The following is a 20,303-nucleotide window of genomic DNA, read 5'->3' as shown; positions in this document are numbered from 1 at the left end:
AGATCAGTGTGCTGCATTTAACTAATGTGTGAAGTGTTGCCATAATGAATCATAGCACAGACGTAGACTTCGATGTCGATTTTTAAAGAATTTTAAGATTTATACTACTTCTACTTGAATCTGAGTTACTTATTTTTTTATCCATCTGGTAAGCCTGGTCTGTGACATATGTACTTCTACTGAAAATGGCGGGAGAGTAGCAAAACTGGGTGATCTGATTGGTTTGGAACAAGAAACTGCGAATTTTTTGAAAATGGGACGTCAGTTATTGTCACTGGCCATTTCTGCCAGAGGGCCGTACGGCATTCAGGCCTTCAGGAAGGTACACCGCCAGCTGTATGACTCAGTAAACTGGTTTTAAAAATAAAACGAAATGAAAATACGCCATGATGGACCATTTTACACCATGTCTGATAAGTTTACTCAGCGAATCATCTAGCTCTTGCTAGACTAGTTCGCTACGTAAATTTGGCGTCTATCGATAGCTAACGATCGTTAGTCTACGAATGGATCACGTCGAGGCTATATTATTAGCTAGACTAGTTATATGTCAGAATTACCTATTCTTACGTCTTGCCGTTGTGAATGTTGATTTATATAAGTGTAAACTAGACACAGTGGGCCCAACGTTAACTTACAGACGCTTAACTAAATTTCATATCGGTGTGCTGAATAACTATTTTTCTATTTGAAAAACAAATATTCAATTAAATCACAACGCGCAGTGAATTTAAAATAGGCAGCTAGTTATGGGTCAGTCCTCTTTGGTTACTTACCGTTAATATTTGAAATAATTGTTACAATGATGCCCTGAATTTGTTTAAATGCATACATTTTAAAAATAACTAGCTGTACAGCCATTTGCGTCAAGCCTTAAAATATGGTCTACCGTTGTGCCCTCTGGAGGCCTTTTTTTTTTCTTAGGATGAGGAATGGGAGGTTCATGAATAATTGGTTTGCATTTGTTCAAGGATTGGAAAGGGGATTGAGATTTGAATTTTCTCCGATCCTATAGCGATTTCACTTTATAACACTTCTGGCGTCATTTTCACGCTTACCCAGGCTTTTGTGTGTACCCCAGACAGTTTTTAGGTTGCTTGCTTCAATATTTAGATATTTGATACCTGTGTAGTTTGTGGAGTTTGATGTTGAATGGGCTTCTATTGGATGGATGGATGGGGGGGGGGGGGGGGGGGGGTTGCTTACACGGTTATCAAATATCTAAATATTCAAGCAAGCAACCTAAAAACTGTCTGGGGTGCACACAAAAGCCCGGGTAGGTGTGAAAATGACCCCAGAAGTGTTATAAAGTGAAATTCCCCTTTAAACCCAGAAATTGTACTGTCACTTTAATGGTTACACATTTTACTTTCTCCAATATTAATAAAAGAACTGAGAATAATTGTATATACTAGCCTTATATATTAGCCATCTGTGCCTGTTGTAGTCAGACAAATGCACACAAGTAACAGGTTCACTCTCTCCCATCTCTCCCTCTCCCTCTCACTGCCTTTCCCCTCTGTCTCCTTCTCAGTTGTGTTTGACCATGCACTGAAACCAAATATAAACTGCAAGTTTCTTGGCTGACAGACAGATTTTAGTGGGGAGGAGCATTGCCGTTCAGTCCAGAAAGGTTTGAAGGACAAACAGACAGAGGTGAAGAACGAGAGAAAACCTGGAGACATACAGACAAACTTCAAAGAATATACAAAGGCCCAAAAATAAGATTGGATAGAGGTTGGTGTTGACTTGGTTTAAACTGTTAAGTGTTTTAATTTGAAACTTAATTCAGATGGGTAGTGTGTGTGGACAATTATGTTAATTTGTCTTTCGGGCTTGAAACTGTGCTTAGGTTGTCTGTGTTTATCGACAGTTTGAAAGCAATACAGACAAGAAATATTTACCTTTAATTTGTCATTGTTGATTATTGTAGGTCTAGTTTAATAAATTAAATTACTTCATACACTATATTGTTGCAGTAAATTGCAATGGGTAAATTAAAGATGAATAATGTTGGTCTGACTAAAGATAGTGGAGCCAAATACCTTTGCAAGTCAATGCAAGAAAATGTAAAAGGGTGGAAGTATTGTAAGTATTTAAGTGCATTATGATTAGTTTATCAAAATACACACGAGGATGTTCTAATTGAATATAACCACATAAAAATGTTTGGATACAGACACAAATTCACCCATACTGTATAATAAAGTCCATTTTCCTTGGTCTATCCAAATGTTCGTTGACTTTTCTTGAAAACTCCAGGTAATGTTTAGCTGAACATAATGGTTTTCATGATGCATGTTTATGAATTCTGAGTATCTAAATTTTTTATGGGTTTGTGTTCTGTTTTTAAAAAAAGAATTATTTTATGCCTGTGGTCAGATCAACATTATTCATGTAAGTGGCTATGATGCCATGCGATGTGGAGCCACTTCTGTTCCAATTACTATGTATTGTGCTAAGTGACTGTTAACATTGTGATAGCTGATGTATCATGTAAAATGTCTGCTGTATATCACCCAGGTGAGTGCTACACATTGGTCCTGGTGGTTGAGGAGAGTTTCTCACATTCATCAGTGCTTTAAGAGCATGAGATGAAAGGTGCTAGATAAATGCAATTATTCATGTTTTTGTAACATTATATTATAAGCTTATCTTTTTTCTACATTCAAGGAAAATGGCTCTGGTTTCCACAGCAACTTTGGCCCGCCGGGCTTTTGCTTCAGCTGCCGAGGGGGCCCATGCTGGCCATGGGGGTGGAGGTCTGTCTGAGTTTTCATTACAACGTTGTGACCATTTCTGCTGTGGTTTTCTCTTTTTCTTTGCGTCATTTCTGCATACCTCTGTGTTTTGCTTATGAAGCCCGGATTTATCATTGACTGAAGTGTATGAAAGTTGGCATCGTCTCTCGACCTTAGTGGGGTGTTTATGCACTGCTGCACCCTGTGCAACCAGCCAGATTGGTAGAGGATTAACCCTTTCTCTGTCAAGGTCTGCTTTATTTAATGTGCTTTGGTTACACCTACACATAAATGGGCTGTTTTGGGCATTATCTCTCACAACAGCGAAGACCTGGAAGATTCTGTCCTTTGTGGTGGCGCTGCCTGGCGTGGCTGTCTGCATGGTGAACGCCTGGATGAAGATGCAGCACGGCAGTCACGGTTCAGTCCACGAGTTCGTACCCTACCCACACCTCCGCATCCGCACCAAGGTAATCCATGTACAGGATATGAACAGAGTCACGTCAGTATGTTTACACGTGGTTTATTTATCACAATATAGAATTTATATTTTACTTGTGTATTTTTTTGTTTGTTTTTTTTTTTTTGTAAAATGATATGGAACTGGATAGGAGTATCATAGATACTTGTTCTAGAGTTTCTTGTGAGTGCTATTTGTTGGTATTAGCATTCAGCCCCTCTGTGTTTTTATACTGAATGAACCTGTGCCTGCAGATCTGCTACCTACAACACACCTGGAATTGAGAGAGTACATAGTATAGAGCATGAAAGGGCTATATTGCTGCATATTAGTCTTAACTAATAAAACCTTTCTTTTCCTCATTCATACAGCCCTTCCCATGGGGAGATGGCAATCACAGTCTTTTCCACAACCCCCACACCAACGCACTCCCCACTGGCTATGAGAAGTCTCATCACTGAGCTCAGTGTTGCCACTTGTCCGGGTTATCATTCACTCTGTACAGTAGCTACTGCATAGTAGACTGTGAGCTGACTTTACCTACTGACTGCTTAATGTTGGTTTGTAAAATCTGAGAAATAAAGTCATGTTTTTACAGGAATGCCTTATTCTTAGATTTTTTTTGGTACACACTATCCCAGCATTGTATGCCTTGCAATTTCACACTAGTGTTATTCTATCACATTTTGATTGTTTGACCGATTTGTCTTGGGTATTCCCAAACAGTTAATTTATAGAAAAATGAAACCCAGTCTACACAGCAATAAAGTGAAAGGTAACATAGTTTATTCATCTTTGGTCAAAAAGGATAGACAATCACAACCAAAATAATGATAATATTCTTTGATAGGACTGCTGCACAGTGTAAGCGTAAAATAGACTAGATCTTCACTTTAAAATCTTTGGCAGGGTAAAAAAGTACAATATGGCTTTAAATGTGTCTTAAACGTCTTAGCTTTAAGCCGCCTTCTTTCTTTCTTTTTTTTTACCAGCATATGGCTTTTTACATTAGAGCATACAACATATTTCTTAAATAAATCTTAAGTCTCACAGGTCTTATTCTTTCAAAAAAGACACAAACAGGAAAAGTTATTGAAAATGAATGCAGTAATAAGTGACAATAGCTTTAATTGCAAAGCAAAGCATATATATATATATATATGTATGGTTGTGGTACATATACAGACACAAGCACCTAAATCCCCAACAGGAATAGGAAATGGACATAATAAACAAATGGTCATCAAAGCAATCATATTCATACCTACTGACATCAATATAAATATTTTAAATATTGGTTTGAAACACACCATTCATCTTGTTCCTTACATGTTCTGTATAAATCATACATTTGCGAGAAAGAGAAATTAAGGGTATGCTACTCCACAGTGCATTAAAACTCAACAGGACAGAGAATGTGTTTGAGGAGATGAAATGTACAGTTGAAAAGAACTGTCTGTCAGGTAGCACTACTTGCCTTCTTAACTCAACTGTCCAGTCTATGTGTTAACTTCAGATGTACCTGATCTCACTTTTTTGCATTCCCTTTGCAAGTCCCTTTCTTTTGGTATACTTTTTTGGCACTTGTATTTGTAAAAGAATCCATTATACCCTCCGTTCACTGTCATGAATCCTCCCTACTCCACTAGTTCTGCTCCCCTTACATTACTGTCTAAGTCCTTCCATCCATATTGCCCATTTCTCTGTGTGTACCTACACTTGGAATACTTAAGAAGGTATATAGCATACTGTAAGCAGGCTGTCTATGACTCCCTCCTCCATTTTGAAGAACAGTTTGAGGATCTGTCCCTCATTCCTCAGCTCAGTGGTTCCCAAACCTTTTCAGTAAGGCCCCCCTTTGGTAATAGGAAATTTCTTAAAGCCCCCCCCCCTCCCCTCCCCCCACCATGACACAGACCCACAAACATGCCCTGGGCCTTTTTCCTTCAACCCTCACCGGGACCCCTCCACCCCCCTTTGGGAACCACTGTCTTATCCAAAGAGTTTGATGAAGCAGGTGTGACAGTATGGCTTGTTTTCCTGCTCCTTGAAACAGCCTTTGCTGAGGGGCTTCAGGCAAAAGTGGCAGACGAGGTGATGGGGGTGGAACTTGGCGCCCATGGCGGTGACACAGCGGCCTAGGATGGGCTGCTGGCAGGCGTGGCACACGCTGCCCCTGGACTGATGGTAGTGCGCCTCACACAGTGGCTGGCCTTCATGTTCAAAGAAACTGCCATTCACAAAAGGTGTGTAGCACTCCTGCAACAAAAGGGCCGATTAGAAGTGGTTAAGACCAGTAAAAAAGTTCTAGACCTCACACATGAATAACTACATTCCCTGTGCAATTAAGACGAGGGGAATCCAGAGGCAGAGAATGGGAACCACATACTCTGTTATAAACACAGATATGAACCCAATCAATAAATGCATACACGGTCATAGACACTGACTCACTCTGCAGACAAAGCACTGTGGGTGCCAGAGGGAGTTAAGGGCGGAGATGTAGTTCTCCAGGATTGGCTGGGAACACCCTTGGCAGCGGGAGGCAAACAGGGAGAGGAAGCACTGCTGACAGTATTGCTGTCCCTCACGGTCATGGAAGCCTTGGAACAGAAATGCTCATGTGAAAGCTGTGATTAGCTCTACACAATATACAATGTAACAATATATCAGACAATATGTCAATAAGTAATATATAAACCAAATCAGCAGGTATTAAATGCAAGACACACATGCTTCTCCTAGCCACTCTTGCCACTACGCACAGTTAAGTGCTCATCCAGGTTGGCACTGTAACAAAATAATATTCATAGAGATACAGGATCTATCTAAGCACTGGAATATTATACAGCACTATCAATATATGGATGCGAACAGACTGGCTGGTGGATGCTGAACTGTGTGAAACAATGGAGCTTAAGTGTCTGCCAGGCAGTAGTCAGCATTCTATGGCTCAAACAGGAAGTGTTCTCACCTTCCTCTCCAAAGGCCCGCCCACACTTTACACAGGAAAAACACTCTGGGTGCCAATTCTTGTCCAGGGCAGTGACCATTTTCTACAAGGGAAAGAGAGATGGGATCTTAGAACAGCGATACTTAAAACAGTCATACATACTGCAGTGGGCTAACTGACAGGTAGTTGGATACTGTGCATACTTATTGGACTGAGTGAAAGAAGGAAAATTGACAAAAAACGTGTACTATACATTGTTCCACATGCTGCCATACTTACATATGAACATGTTTTAACAGACTCAGGTAAAAACACACAAGTACTGAAGAAGACGCACTGACTCACGTTGAGAATGGGCTTGTTGCATTGGGCACAGTGTGGGGAGTACAGGGAGAAGTAGTCTGACTCGCAGTACGGTCTTCCATCCTTCTCAAAGAAGTTCTGGTTTCCAAGCTCAGCCTCACACTCAGTGCACACAAAGTGCTCTGGGTGCCACACTCGACCCAGAGCAGTGACCACCTAGACATGAGGGGAGGAGAGATTCATTACCTCAACACCAAGTGTTCAGGTACAATGTGAAACCAACATCATTTTTCTTAATTTTCCTATCTATATATAGCTAAGCAAACCAAACAGATTCATTAGGAATTCATTTGTAAAAGCATACAAGTTTAAATATTCCTGGTCTGAAATGAAAGTAATTCATTCACAAAATATAGTTTGACAATGAAAAGAACTATCATTCCTACATGGTGAAAACGAAGTGTATTAAAAATATCATTAAATAAAAGCTGACAATGTGCTACATTAACCACATGTTTGATTGCAAATATAAAATTGTGGAGTACAGAGCCAAATCAAGAAAAAATATATCTTTGTCCCAAACATGATGGCGCTCACTGTATATGTGGCATTCTAATCTGAATTTTATCAGCCTATGATAAGTTCGGCTTCAGGTATGTCCAGTGTATGCATTGTGCATTTATGTAAAGCCAATTATACATAACAGTACTTGCTACGAGGCAGCACCATGCTGCTATGCTGCACCTATACCTTTCCTGTCATCAAAGTTCTGTGTTTTAATAAGCTAACAGTAGGGCCACCTGAGTAGCATAAAGAGTTGAGGCTCTTGAGCATAGCACAGTGATGTGCTACATGATTTGAATCAAATCCAAATTGTGCCAGTGCTGCCGGTGGTTAGTATTTCAATGATGAATAATTGGCCATAATGTTGCCTAAAGTTCTAGTTAGCAGAGTTCTCCCAGCCGAATCAATCAATAGCAACTCCCCTAGGCAATCAAGCATCTACAGTATGCCTGGATTAGACTGTTTCTGTTGGGACAGTCTGCTGGGACACCTGGAGGAGAACACAGCAGCTACTGACAACATGCATTTTAGAAGACACACATGCCGATTTTCACTCTCCCAAACTAATGGAAGCCATTTCTATAACTGGGAACTTAGGGTGAAAATGATATTTTCACACACACAAAAAAATACTAATAAACAGCAGACATCAGAATGGAGTATCACACTAAAAAGACCTGCATGGATTCAGAATGAGGAAAACAAGTTATACTGCTCTCCTGCACCATGTCAGCCAGATGTTGCTCACCTTGTGAAACTGACCCAAGAGTGAAATTCACACTTATACACATTCACTTCACTTCTTCCAATTCATGTTATCAGTGCTGAACACAGTTTATGTGGGCACACTTCAGAGACCAATGCCACATATCATTGGTGTTTACACACAACATAGTTCACTACCTGCCCAACTACTGGTTTCTGACAGGCAGAGCAGTTTCCCTTGGAGGAGGTTGGAACTCCCTGTCTGCTCAGATCAGATTGGAGGAGCCCCAGCATGCTATCCAAGGAGCCACCAGAAGAGGCCTGTGGAGGTGGGGCTTGCTGCCGCGGCGACGTAACCACTGGCTGACTGACAGGAGGAGCCGGCTAGTCAGAGAAGCATAAAACATAAATTGGAGTCAGATTTACGCAAAAGGTGTTTCAATAAATGGAATATGCAATGCACTGTGTTTTTTTAGATTCATGAACAGGCATATATATCAGGTAGACCTATAAACATCAGGATTGCTTCACTCAATGTGACAGAAAAAGTCACAAAAGAATAGAAAATGCAGAGAGATGGACATTTTTGTTGATGTCAATATACTTCTTTACCATTTGTAATATTGCTCTGCCAGTAGTGTTTTGTGTCACCATACTACTAAATTTTACATACAAGAAAGATTTTGCTGAATCCCAAAAATGCGCATACAGTGCAGTCCATAAATATTTGGACAGTGACACTATTTTTGTTGTTTTGCCTCTGTACTCCAGCACATTGGATTTGAAATTAAACAATAAATATGAGGTTAAAGTGCAGACTGTCACCTTTAATTAGAGCATATTTACATCCATTTAGTACTTGGTTGCGAGTACTTTGCATTCGATGACTGCTTGAAGTCTGCAACCCATAGACATCACTAGACACTGGGTACCTTCCCTGGTGATGCTCTGCCAGCCCTGTACAGCATCTATCTCCATTTCTGTGTTTGTTTCAGGGGCCTTTTGTCTTCTGTCTTGTCTTCAGCAAGTGAAATGCATATTTAGTTGGATTCAGATCAGGTCAGGCTTTGCCGGTCAAGATCATTTCACTTTTTAGTCCAGAAAAACTCCTTTAGCAGTTGCTTCAGCAGTATATTTGGGGTCATAGTCCTGCTGCAAGGTGAAGTGCCATCCAATGAGTTTTGAGGCCAAACATACTGCTAAAGCAACCAAGGAGTATATCAAGGGCAAAAAGTGAAAAGTCTTTTTATGACTAAGTCAATTACTTGTCCTGAATTCAAATGAACATGCGTTTTTCTTGCTGAAGAGAAGACAAAGGCAAAATACCCCAGGAGCAAACAGAAATTGAAGATGGCTGCAGTACAGGCCTGCCAGAGCACCACCAGGGGCGATACCCAGCATCTGGTGATGTCTATGAATTGCAGACTTCAGGCAGTCATTGAATTCAAAGGATTTGCAACCAACTACTAAATGCAACAACTTTATTTCAGATTATGTTAATTTGTCCAATTGCTTTTGGCACCCTAAATTGGGGGGATATGCATTAAAAGGGATGTAATTGCTACACAGATCACCAAATATGGGTGTAAATACCCTCACATTAGAGCTGACAGTCTACACCTTGATCTCATTTCAATTCAATTGTGCTGGAATACAATGTCTGGAGCCAAAACAACAAAAATTATGTCCAAATACTTATGGACTGCACTCTAAATGGAAGCATCCGACAGCACTTACTAGAATACCTGAAACAGTCTACTTTTTAAAAAAATTTTCATACTTATTTGTGACCAATGAATGCACAAACATCATGGCAACTGCCTTCATCAGTGTGCTTGACCATGTCAGAGACAATGCGAAAGATCACAACCATTGCAACTCAACAAATTTAGATTTTTGGTTTAAATCTGACCTGGTGGTAGTCTGAAAAAGACAGTACGGCAAGAGATAGTTCTTGCGTGTAGAAAAAGTGATTTAGAAAGGCAGTTAAAATAGAAGGGATAAAAAGACCTATGAAGAGAAAAATACTTCCAGCCAGAGGGAAGGGAACTCACTGAGCTCTGGACTCTGAAGTCTGAGAGGGATGCCATGAGTTTGTCTAACTCCAGAGTAGCTGAGGTGGCTGAAGGCTTCCCTGAGCTAAGAAAGAGAGGTTGCATTAAGCGTACTCACTGGGAGGCCAAGCACTATATATTTATACTCACACTGAGGGATAGGGTTAATACAACGCATATATTTTGACTAAAACAATCGTACTGAATAACACTGGTCGTGGATGTTCAGTTCATACAATTATGCATAGTGCACTCAGACTGCTGTACCCAGAGGTGGTGGAGGGGGATGCTGCCTTGTCTTTGCCGCCTGTCTCCTCGCGACCCCTAGAGCCCTGGAATTCCTTCAGTTTCTCCCCTTCATCGTTTTTACTGGTGGGAAACTGAGCAAGAATCTCATCTGACAGACAGGGATTGAGGAATACATTTGCAAAACTGTGATGGACAGACATCTACTTGCATAAGCAGGTAGTGCACACAGAAAAAATATATATCAATACTCATGGCTATTCATAACACAGAGCACTCAGTACATACATAAAATATACATCTCCAGTAACAGACATGCCACATGCAGTAAAACATAATTGAAACGGAAAGTTAGAATCCAGAGATTTACAGACAGAAGACACACCACGCAACAGTTCAGACCCACACAGTCCAGCCCTAACCTGTGATGTTAAATTGGGTGGCATTGAGCTCTTGCAGTAAGTGGTCCAGCTCACTAAGCCCGCCCCCTAAAACAGAAGAGGAGGAGAAGGCCGGGGGAGGGTCAGGGGAGCGAGGTGAGCGGGGCTTGCACACTGTACTGAGAGAGAGAAAGGGGAAAGAAAGGATGTTACTACTGTATTCCAAACTGAGAAAAAGAGGTTTAATACTGCACTGTGTAAGTTGACAGACAAAACACTGTTGTCAATTCCACTGTACTGAAAGAGGAAGTTAATGCAAGGTACAGAGAGATACACAATCTAACACAGGCACCACCAACATATACAGATGAAGACAAACAGATGAGAGTACTCTGTGATGCAGTGCAGTTACAGCATCAGTGGAGCGTTACATGGAGGCCCATTGGTCTACACACACTTGTTTAGTTTCAGAAATTCCCATAGAATCAACAAGAGCAGAATAATGCCGACAGGTGCTACCTGTACAGTTTGTCAGTGTCGGGGTTCTGGGAGCCATTGGATTTCATTGCAGCAGATACAGTCTAAACAGAGAGAGAAACGGGGCAAATAGGAAGATGGAGAGAGAAGACAGGATAAATGACAAACCAGATCAATCAAATATACAGTGAGCTCCATAATGTTTGGGACAAAGGCATCATTTTTCTTTATTTGGCTCTGTGCTCAACATTTTGAAATGTGTAATCTAACAATTCACATATGGATAAAATGCACATTCTCAGCTTTTTTTAAAGAGTATTTTATACACTTTGGTTTGACCATGCACTTTTTATACATAGCCCCCCATAGCCCCCCCCCCCCCACTTTAGGGCACCATAATGTTTGGGACATACTAACGTTATGAAAATGAAAGTATTCATGTTTAGTACTTTGCCACATATCCTTTGCATCCAATGACTGCTTGAAGTCTGTGACTCGTAGACATCACCAGGTGCTGTGTATCATCTCTGGTGATGCTCTGTCAGGCCTGTACTGCAAGTTTTATCTTCAGCATATGAAACGCATTTTCAAGTGGGTTCAGATCAGGTGAATGACTTGGCCAGGCAAGAATTTTCCAGTTTTTGGCTTTGAAAAACTCCTTTGTTGCTTTAGTATGGTCGTTTTATGATATCTACTCCTATATCCTGAAGAGCGTTCTTAATCTGTTCAACAGCTGAAAAGGGGCTTTTCCTCACAATTAAAAGTATTCTTTGGTCATCCACTACAGTGGTCGTACATGTTCTAGCAGGTTGTTTGATATTGCTGAGCTCATCAATGCGTTCTTGCTTCCTAACAATGTATCAAACAGTTTCTTTTGACACGCCCAATGTTTTGGCTATGTCTCTGATTGATTTATTCAGATTTTTCAAAATTATGATGACCTGCTTTACAAGCATTAACGCTTACTTGGTCCTCATGTTGAAAGACAACAGCAGCAAAGTAAGTTGTAAATTCCAAACCTAGAATCATTCTAGGCCTTTTGATTTCTTTCTAGTGCATGTACTTAATGATTCCAAGACACACAGCTGACCAAGAAACAGCTGAGTAGCCAATTGTCCAATTACTTTTGCTCCCCTAAAACGAGGGGACTACATATGAAAAGGGCTATAATTCCCACATGGATCACTTGATGTGGATGTAAATATCCTCAAAGTACAGCTGACAGTCTGCACTTTAACCTCATATTCATTGTTTTATTTCAAATACAATGCACTGTACAGAGTCAAAACAACAAAAATTGTGTCACTGCTCAAATACTTTTGCATTTAAGTGTATATCTAAAGGGACACTAACTACTTAAAGTGACAATCTCGAAGATTTCAGTTTCGTTCTCTATGGCGGTGCCAATGGCGAGAAGCGGTAATTGCAGGTGTGTTTTTGGACCTCACTTCCCATAGATCCAACCGGGTCCAACCAGTGTCACCTGTGTGACGTCAGTCAGTTGGCACGCCAACTATAACACTTACTATTTACTGAATAAAAAACGGTTGTTATAAAAGTAACGTTATGTACATACTCATTCGTTGCCTAACATTAGGCTAACTCAAGATGTCTTTACACTGCCGAGCCGGGTTAAAATGCCGTAGCAAACCTGGGGTAGAATTAGTGATGATCAATTTCTGCAAACGTTCTTTTTCCACCTTTTGCCTGGTATGAACATCTTTACACTGCAGAGAAGAATATGTGGGATTCGCTGTGGCTCGTGCAATTATGTATCTCGTGCACAATAAGCAGTCTTTTTCGTGAATGATTGTTGTGTGGTATTTTTGAAACAACTGCCTTGCAAAATGTTACCCCTGGTGTTTCTGGTTTTGCTAGCTAAAACTGTTCGAGAATAAAGCTGAGCTGGGTGTTAGATTAGCAATCAGAACAAGAAGAATAAAACAAAAACAAAGGAGATTTCATCAAAAAGGGCATCAAGGCTGAAGGAACATATGAGGAAGCGTAATAAAATAATAATGCTAATCCATACTGCCGTATTCTTTTATTTAGTTTTCTCCTGCATGACGTCTTCAGAAATCAGACCCGGCTCTGCTCCACATACCCCGGCTTTATTCCGATCATTATAATATATTGATGAACTCGATGGCAATGTAAATAACGGTAACGTTAAGGCCAGTTCAATGATCAATGATTTGCAACGAGGCGAAACGGTTTTAGAATGTTGCAGAGAAAATTGCAGCGGTGTGAACTGGCTAGTAGCAGAGTCGTTGCCTGCCCTGAGGTTTTAAAAGACTGTCCTTGTCAAATCGCCAAGTGCAGTTTTAGAACGTTTACAATCAGACGTCTTGGAATTTTGCAAGTTGCACCCAGTCTCGTTGCGAATCATTGATCTGAACTGGCCTTAAGTTAGCTACACTGCAACGTTGCAACAAGGTAGCATTGCATTCGAGAGAAGGTTTGCAAGGTCGGTACCGGTCGGTAGCGTTAGCTAGCGTTTTTTTCTAATTGTTAGCCGACATTAGATTGTGTTAATTAAATTTGCTAGCTAACTAACGCAACGTTGCCTGATATGAGAGATGGATACTGTGCACAACGTTGTCTAAACTAATGTTGTCTTTCTTGACATGGTCCGGTAGCTAGCGTTAGCTGTGAAAATAGCTAGTAATTTAGTAAAGTTACATTGTCATTAAACGTAATACGAAATATACATCAACAAATAATATGATCTCTCATGTTACACAAAAACTTTTTAGGGTTCCATAACTCCCCCAACCCCCCCCTTTCTCTGTTATTGTAACGCATGCAGACACCGGAAAAAACAGTACGCCACTCACACACAAGTGAGTTGAAGAGCGAGCCTGTTGCGTTAGTTCCGCCTACCCTCTCTGGCGGACCAACCACTGATGGGTGATGAAAAACGCGTCACTAACTGTGCGCCGCTTGTGATTTTTTCCTGGGAATGTCGCCACAGACACCAAGTTATTTAATCATGAATTATGATAATAATAATAGTATAAATTAATATAAAAATAGGCTCTATCACCATTGTGTTACCCAATGCAGCGATAGATAGTGACTTAAAAGACATTTATTTTAATGAAAATCTTCGAGATTATTACTTTAACATGAATAGCAGATTTAAATGACTGTTTTAAAATAAACTACAATACTCCACACAACTGAGTCAAACTTAATTAGGAACCTAACATGGATGAAAACCAGTACACAGCAGGTGCCCCAGTCACCAGGCTAGGATAAGAATACAACATCTCTCTCATATCCAATTTTGCACTCACTTGTTGAGGGGTGTAGGCTGGGGGTGGTGGCCGAGTCTGGATAGAGTCCTGGTCGTTGGGGGGCCCAGGATCTGGGGGACTCGCTGATGCAGCAGGGGGGTCAGAAGTGAGGAGGACAGGACGTCTGGCCAGGGGAGAAGTGGAGTTCTCCAAATCAGCTAAGAGAGCATCTGCAGGGAAACAAGTTTGAAGTGTGTAGGAGAGGGGAGGAAGGGAGGAATGAAAAGAGAAATTGAAGTACACTCTCAAGATGCAGAAGAACTTCTGAGATACAATCACATTGGCAATGGAGATCATTCAGAATTCTGAAATGTTTGTAACATCGAAGGTGACATCATAATACACACATTAAAAAAGCAATTTGAAAAAATGTACAAAAATTCTTACTTCCATTACCGTTGTCTTACTTTTAAATTGGTTACTCTCATTTGGAGCTATAAACCTTAGTTTAGATGAATCAATAATTAAAGCAGCAGTAACTGGGATCTCATTTGAATATTGTTTTTCTTGCAATATCAGCTTTCTGAATGACACATCTCCTTTTCCATAACCCTCTTAGTTTGACTTCTTGCAAACTGTTAGATTTTGCTGTGGCGCTTCTTTATATCAGAAATGTTTTAGTTTTCCACATAATATTCTTTAGAAATTATGCTTAGACGTGCCCTTTTGTCTATTTTTGATAACATATTGTGTTTTCACCATTCAAAGGTGAGGCTCCTTATTGTTTAATGTTTGCCTGTTTTGCATCAGTTATGATGAAGTGCTTGATAAGGCACATGCTACATCAGGTTTCATACTGCATAAAAGTGACCAGTCAGTCCATAATTCATGGTTCCAGATTTTGGATATCTCTGAGATTCTCAGCTTTAATTTTCTGTGGTGTTCTGTGACAAATAGTTCTGAAAGCTGTTACATGCTGTATTGGATAAATTATACAACTTATACCTGTGTTTTAATACTTCCATTAATTAAGAGATTGGTTGGTATGAAAGCCAGTATACAAGGGGCTTTCATTGACTATGGTTGAGAATCCCAGTTCAACTGTATTAACATTTAAACTAAATGCAGAGAGGATGGAGGTTTCGTGGGACACTAACATTAATATAGAATTGTAAAGAGGACCATATACAACAGAAACTGAAAATTCAAACAGAAAGACAAATGGACATAAGAAAGCAAAGAAAGGATATGCAGTGATGAATGAAGGAACAAAGATGAAAGGACTGAAAGTCACACTGACAATTACATACCAAACACAACAATACGAGGACTGAGAGGGGAGTAAGGAGGGTCAGGCAATCCTACAAAGAGACAGACAGACTCAGTGACCAATCCCAGGCAAGGCAAGCCACCAGCCAACCAACTGCAGAATAGAAGACACAGTAAAGCCAATTGAATAAAAAAGAATAAGGACTGACTGCAGCTCAAAGGCATGCAGGGGTTCACATTAGGACAGGTCAGTGGGGGATTTTTTGGGACTACAAATCACATTGAAGACAGACGCATATACAAATCTCAAGTTGCGTATAACCAGCTGCAGGGTTCAAGCAAAAGTGACAGACACAAACAAGCAGACAATAAGAAAGGAGCTGAAGCAATCTACTTGTGTGCTTATAGTGTTAATTGAGGGACTGGGATTATACTGGTAGTGAACAGAAAATAGAAACAAAAGAGTTAAGGTTCTGATGGTTCCATAATAATGTGGCCAAATTTAAATGGTACAGGGGGCAGTGTAGTATATTGGTTAGGGAACTGGGCTTGAAACTCAAAGGTTGTGGTTTCATTCCCTGATGGTGTTCTGCTGTTGTGACCTTGAGCAAGGTACTTAACCTGCATACCTTCAATTAAATACCCAGTTGTTTGAACTGAACAAATGTAAAAATATAATCTGGTCAAATTGCTCTGGTTAAGAGTGGCTGCTAAATGTTGTAATGGCTTTCGGGCACTCACACCCTTGGAAGGCAAGGCAATATCAATCATCACTTAACGAGACAGAATGATCATTTTCACTTCATTTTTACTTTCCCATAGAGAGGCGTGTCTCTAAAGATGGCACTGTCCTAATCCACAGAACATATGTAGTCACCCAGTAGTTTGCAGAACATGATATTGCGTAATCCACGTCATGGCCTTCTCAGCCACCAGATCTGAAACCAATCAAGTATTTATAGGATGTTCTGAAACAACCAAGACATCATTTTATAATCAACTAAGTATGAGCTGGCAGAGTTTCTCTTTGTGTTGTATTTTTCCAGGTGATGCTATAGGTGACTCTACACCATGATGCATACAAGCCATACAGGCAGGGAATGATTGCCGGAATCCAAAATAAATTACCTGACATCAGTGTTTCCATTTTTTCATTACCTGTAACATTGTTTATATTACTGTAAAATAAAAACATTGTATCTGTTCAATACAGGAAGTTGTACTGCATAAAGAAGGACAGGAAGGACAGACATTGTGTCTGGCTACTGATAGAGACTTCCTATTCTACACCAAGTGTCATTCACTGTATCTTGATCATGTTAATAACACAGTGTATTTTTCCAGGAAACAAGCATCAATGTCAGACTTAATGCTGTCTACAGCGAGCGTGCGTTTATGTGCATAACTTTTCAACACACGTTTTTTTCTCATTTTAGATACTGGTTGCTTCCTTGTCCATTGTGTGTAGAAATACTCTTTCAGACTTATGTAGAGCTACGATCATTGGACAAGTATTTCTACCCACAATGATTCACATTACCTCAGATGTTAACATTTGCTCCCTTTCACACACACGCACACACACCACACAAAGTGCACTGTTCATATAAGGATGGGAACTTTCTGTCAATGGGAATTATGACCATATTTAGAGGTGTCTGCAACTGTTTAATTTGGCTCCTGGTTCTTTTCGCAATAACTTTCAAACATCCAAACCTTTGCAGGAATACAAACAATTTCACTAAAAAGGCTAAAAAGGACATAAAAACGCACACTCCTGAACCATCAGACATTGACATTTATTCTCATTATTTATAAACTCTGTTAAGCTGCATTCACTAACCCTTAACACATACACCCACACAGACAGAACCTTGGACACTAATGAAAGTCACATTTCCCTGTTCCATGAGTAACCAAACTCTCTCTTTCTCTACAAAACACAGGATCTATGCATCGACACATTCATATTCTGTTGCACTTGAAAGCATTAACATTCTTCAGTTGAAGTTAAACAGCATACGGGAAGTCATTAAATACATGCATCCATAAAACTGTACTTCTGTATATGATGGCAAGAATGAGGTGTGAATTTAGGGGTGAGTTTGTGGAATGAACACAAAATTGTCACTCCATATTTGTCTTTTTGAAATAGAAAACACAATAAAACTGTGCTCTGACTCATCATACTCAACATATGTATATTTAAAAGTATATTGAGGTAGAAAATGATGAAAAATAGTAAGTGCAGTTTTAACATAAGTGCAGAGAATAAATAGGAGCATACAAAAAAGACAGGCTACAAACCAATCTATGCATAAACCTTTCTATACTAACCAAATTCACCTGGTGAGCTATTGGCCTTTCTAATCATTCATTTGTCTATACCCAGTTGGAGAACTTTCAGAATATACGTACGAGTTTATTACATAAGACTGATTACCAATGTCACAGCCAAAACTTTCAAAACCAGGTATAACTACTGAATAAGGTTAGTTGTTTTTTGTGTGCCCATAAAAATGTAGTTTCCCTCAACCCCCATCCCCCAATAAATAATGGGGGGGGGGGGGTTCATCCCCTAGTAGTCCGATTATTACTTCCTATGTATGAATTCCCTCCCTTGAAATCCCTGGTTTTAAAGTTTGAGTTACGTAGGCAAAGTAACATAGTAAATGTATGTATCAAATAACTGAGAACAAAAATGGTTTTCTCATAAATGTAAAAATGTATCTTTTTCCATCGGGTTACTCCACCCCTTCCTCCCTTTCCCTCTCCCAGCCAAAATGGGTCCGTTAACTTGCGAGAGGAGGCATAGTTTCAAACGGTAGTAACATGGAAGAAAATTTATTATACATACCTAAATCGTCCATTGTAATTTTCAAATTACAGTTTATTCGTCTTGATGCGGTAATAGGCGTATAACAACATCAATCCTTATTAGGGTTACAATTGTAAGCCTGATAATTCTCTTTGATACATAGGAAAACGACCGTTGGACAGCGTTTGAAACCAAGGAAGTTTTACATAGCTTGCGCTCTCCGCAAAGTAGGGAAATAAAAAGGGCGTATTCTTTCTTTTTCCTTTACGATTCCCTCTCCCTCCCTGCACAATGTCAATCAGGACCACAGACCGGAGAAGGCGTTGTAGAATTACTGCGGTTACTCCCCCTCCCTCTGTGTCCTTCGCTTCCCAGGCAGATGACGTCACTACCTACATTCCTAGACCATATTTGGGATAGAAAATTGAGGATTTGCGGCGAACTCCTAACTCGGACGTGTAGTCTACAATGAAGCAACAAGGTTGTGCCACAGTTTACAGTAAACCGTTACCGCGTAGCATCCTCAGATAAACATTGCATTGAATCGGCTTATACCACATAATCTTAATTCTGAAACGAAAACAGAATGAATGTTAGGAAGTACACGGTATTGCGCACCATTACGGGAAACATTTAAAGTGCCGCTGCGCAGCTTTTAAATTAACATTCAAACTTGACATCACACAGGTCTTATCTACACTCAAATGAGTCAACCAATAATAACGTTCTCAGACAAATAGTTACGTATGACTTCTCCCCCAAATAAATGGTATGTGTATGGGTCAAATAAATCTCTTAGCTACACTGTGTTCTGAGACTGATCCACTTACCTTTGTCACACTCTGTAAAAGGATTCTTTTAAATAACCTATGGATATATGGAAGGCAACCACACATACATTACCCAGAGATTATTGAGACAGAAGCACCCAAATAAGCAATGTTTATTTGACCTCATAGACCATGAACAGGCCAAAAAGACAATAAACACCAACAGACAGACAAAACAATAATATTATAACACTTCATAATTGATTAAAAGACTGTTTCTACACTTATGCTCTGTCTCTCAATCTACTCTTTTGTATATTAATACAGTTCATTCGGGAATATTTCATACCCCATTGATTATTTCCATTTTTTCGGTATTGCGAAAAGGGAGGGGGGTTAATATTCTTGTTAATGAGAAATGTTGTCCATTTTTTTTAAAAGAATGTAGAGTGATTTATTTATTATTTATTTATTTTGCCTCACAATGTGTTACATGCATTGTGTTGGTGAAGGAGGAAAATATGTTAAAGCACTAAAATTTCAGCGTGTATCAGGACAAAATGTGTCAGGGTTGCCCTACATATCCCCTATCTGGGAATCAAACCTACATCCTCAGAATTAGGCTACATGCCCAGTTCCCAAAACATTATCTGTATAAATGCACCCACTCAAAACTGTCGGAACTGTGCAGACCATTGGAGTAAACTGCAGTCATGTCAACCAGCTTGAGATGATGCATACTTTATGACATGGCATATTATCCTGCTGAAAGTATCCATTTGAAAACAGAGTAGGCTGTGGCTATAAAGGGATGCACATAGTCAGCAACAATGCTGAGGTATGCATTCAAATGATGCTAGGTATTTAGGGGCCTAATGTGGCCAAGAAAACATTTCCCACACCCTTACACCATGATCACCAGCCTGCACCACAGACACAACGTGGGATGGATCCATGGATTCATGCTGCTCATGCCAAATTTTGACCCTACCATCTGCATGTCACAGCAGAAATTGAGATTAGTCAGACCAGGCAATGTCTTTCCAATCTTCAATCTGTAGCTCATCCATTTCAAGGTTCAGCACTTTGTGCTTTCAGAGATGCCCTTCTGTACCCTACTGTTGTAAACACCTGTTATTTGAGCATTTGTGGCCTTTCCGATAGCTTGAATGAATCTGACCATTCTCCTCCGACCTGTCTCATTAACAAGGTTTTTTCACCTAGAGAACTACCATTCACTAGATGTTTATTCTTTATCGCACCATTCTCTGTAAAATCACGAGACTGTAGTGTATGAAAGTTCCAAATGCTAGAACCACCACGT

The 20,303-nt window shown here is 39.9% G+C and overlaps 2 protein-coding genes across 6 annotated transcripts; one reads left to right on the top strand and one right to left on the bottom strand.

Annotated features, from left to right (window-relative positions):
* The first annotated feature begins 36 nt into the window (after positions 1-36).
* Positions 37-3,802, top strand: LOC118220285 (cytochrome c oxidase subunit 6A, mitochondrial-like). Of its 3 annotated transcripts, none has more exons than XM_035404089.1 (5): positions 37-148; positions 1,591-1,737; positions 2,674-2,762; positions 3,066-3,211; positions 3,573-3,802. In XM_035404089.1, the coding sequence occupies exons 3-5, from the start codon at positions 2,678-2,680 to the stop codon at positions 3,660-3,662; spliced, it is 321 nt and encodes a 106-aa protein (XP_035259980.1). In that variant the 5' UTR covers positions 37-148; positions 1,591-1,737; positions 2,674-2,677; the 3' UTR covers positions 3,663-3,802. The 3 variants fall into 3 exon arrangements, with proteins under 3 accessions (XP_035259980.1, XP_035259978.1, XP_035259979.1); XM_035404087.1 differs by having other exon boundaries at positions 1,535-1,737; XM_035404088.1 differs by lacking the exon at positions 37-148 and adding an exon at positions 235-322 and having other exon boundaries at positions 1,535-1,737.
* Positions 3,803-3,965: 163 nt separating this feature from the next.
* LOC118220230 (transforming growth factor beta-1-induced transcript 1 protein-like) lies at positions 3,966-18,528 on the bottom strand. 3 transcript variants are annotated; one of them, XM_035403989.1, is made up of 12 exons: positions 18,249-18,528; positions 15,433-15,483; positions 14,183-14,352; positions 10,926-10,987; positions 10,449-10,585; positions 10,048-10,177; positions 9,781-9,865; positions 7,925-8,110; positions 6,500-6,673; positions 6,176-6,257; positions 5,656-5,804; positions 3,966-5,460 (listed from the first exon to the last, which is right to left on the bottom strand). In XM_035403989.1, the coding sequence occupies exons 1-12, from the start codon at positions 18,259-18,261 to the stop codon at positions 5,194-5,196; spliced, it is 1,506 nt and encodes a 501-aa protein (XP_035259880.1). In that variant the 5' UTR covers positions 18,262-18,528; the 3' UTR covers positions 3,966-5,193. The 3 variants fall into 3 exon arrangements, with proteins under 3 accessions (XP_035259880.1, XP_035259879.1, XP_035259881.1); XM_035403988.1 differs by lacking the exon at positions 18,249-18,528 and adding an exon at positions 16,520-16,553; XM_035403990.1 differs by lacking the exon at positions 15,433-15,483 and having other exon boundaries at positions 18,249-18,527.
* Between the last annotated feature and the right edge of the window lie 1,775 nt (positions 18,529-20,303).

The sequence above is a fragment of the Anguilla anguilla genome, chromosome 2, assembly GCF_013347855.1.
Source record: "Anguilla anguilla isolate fAngAng1 chromosome 2, fAngAng1.pri, whole genome shotgun sequence".
In the NCBI taxonomy this organism is placed as follows: Eukaryota; Metazoa; Chordata; class Actinopteri; order Anguilliformes; family Anguillidae; genus Anguilla; species Anguilla anguilla.
Note: the sequence above shows the minus strand (reverse complement) of the source record. Positions and strands in the feature narration are given on the sequence as shown.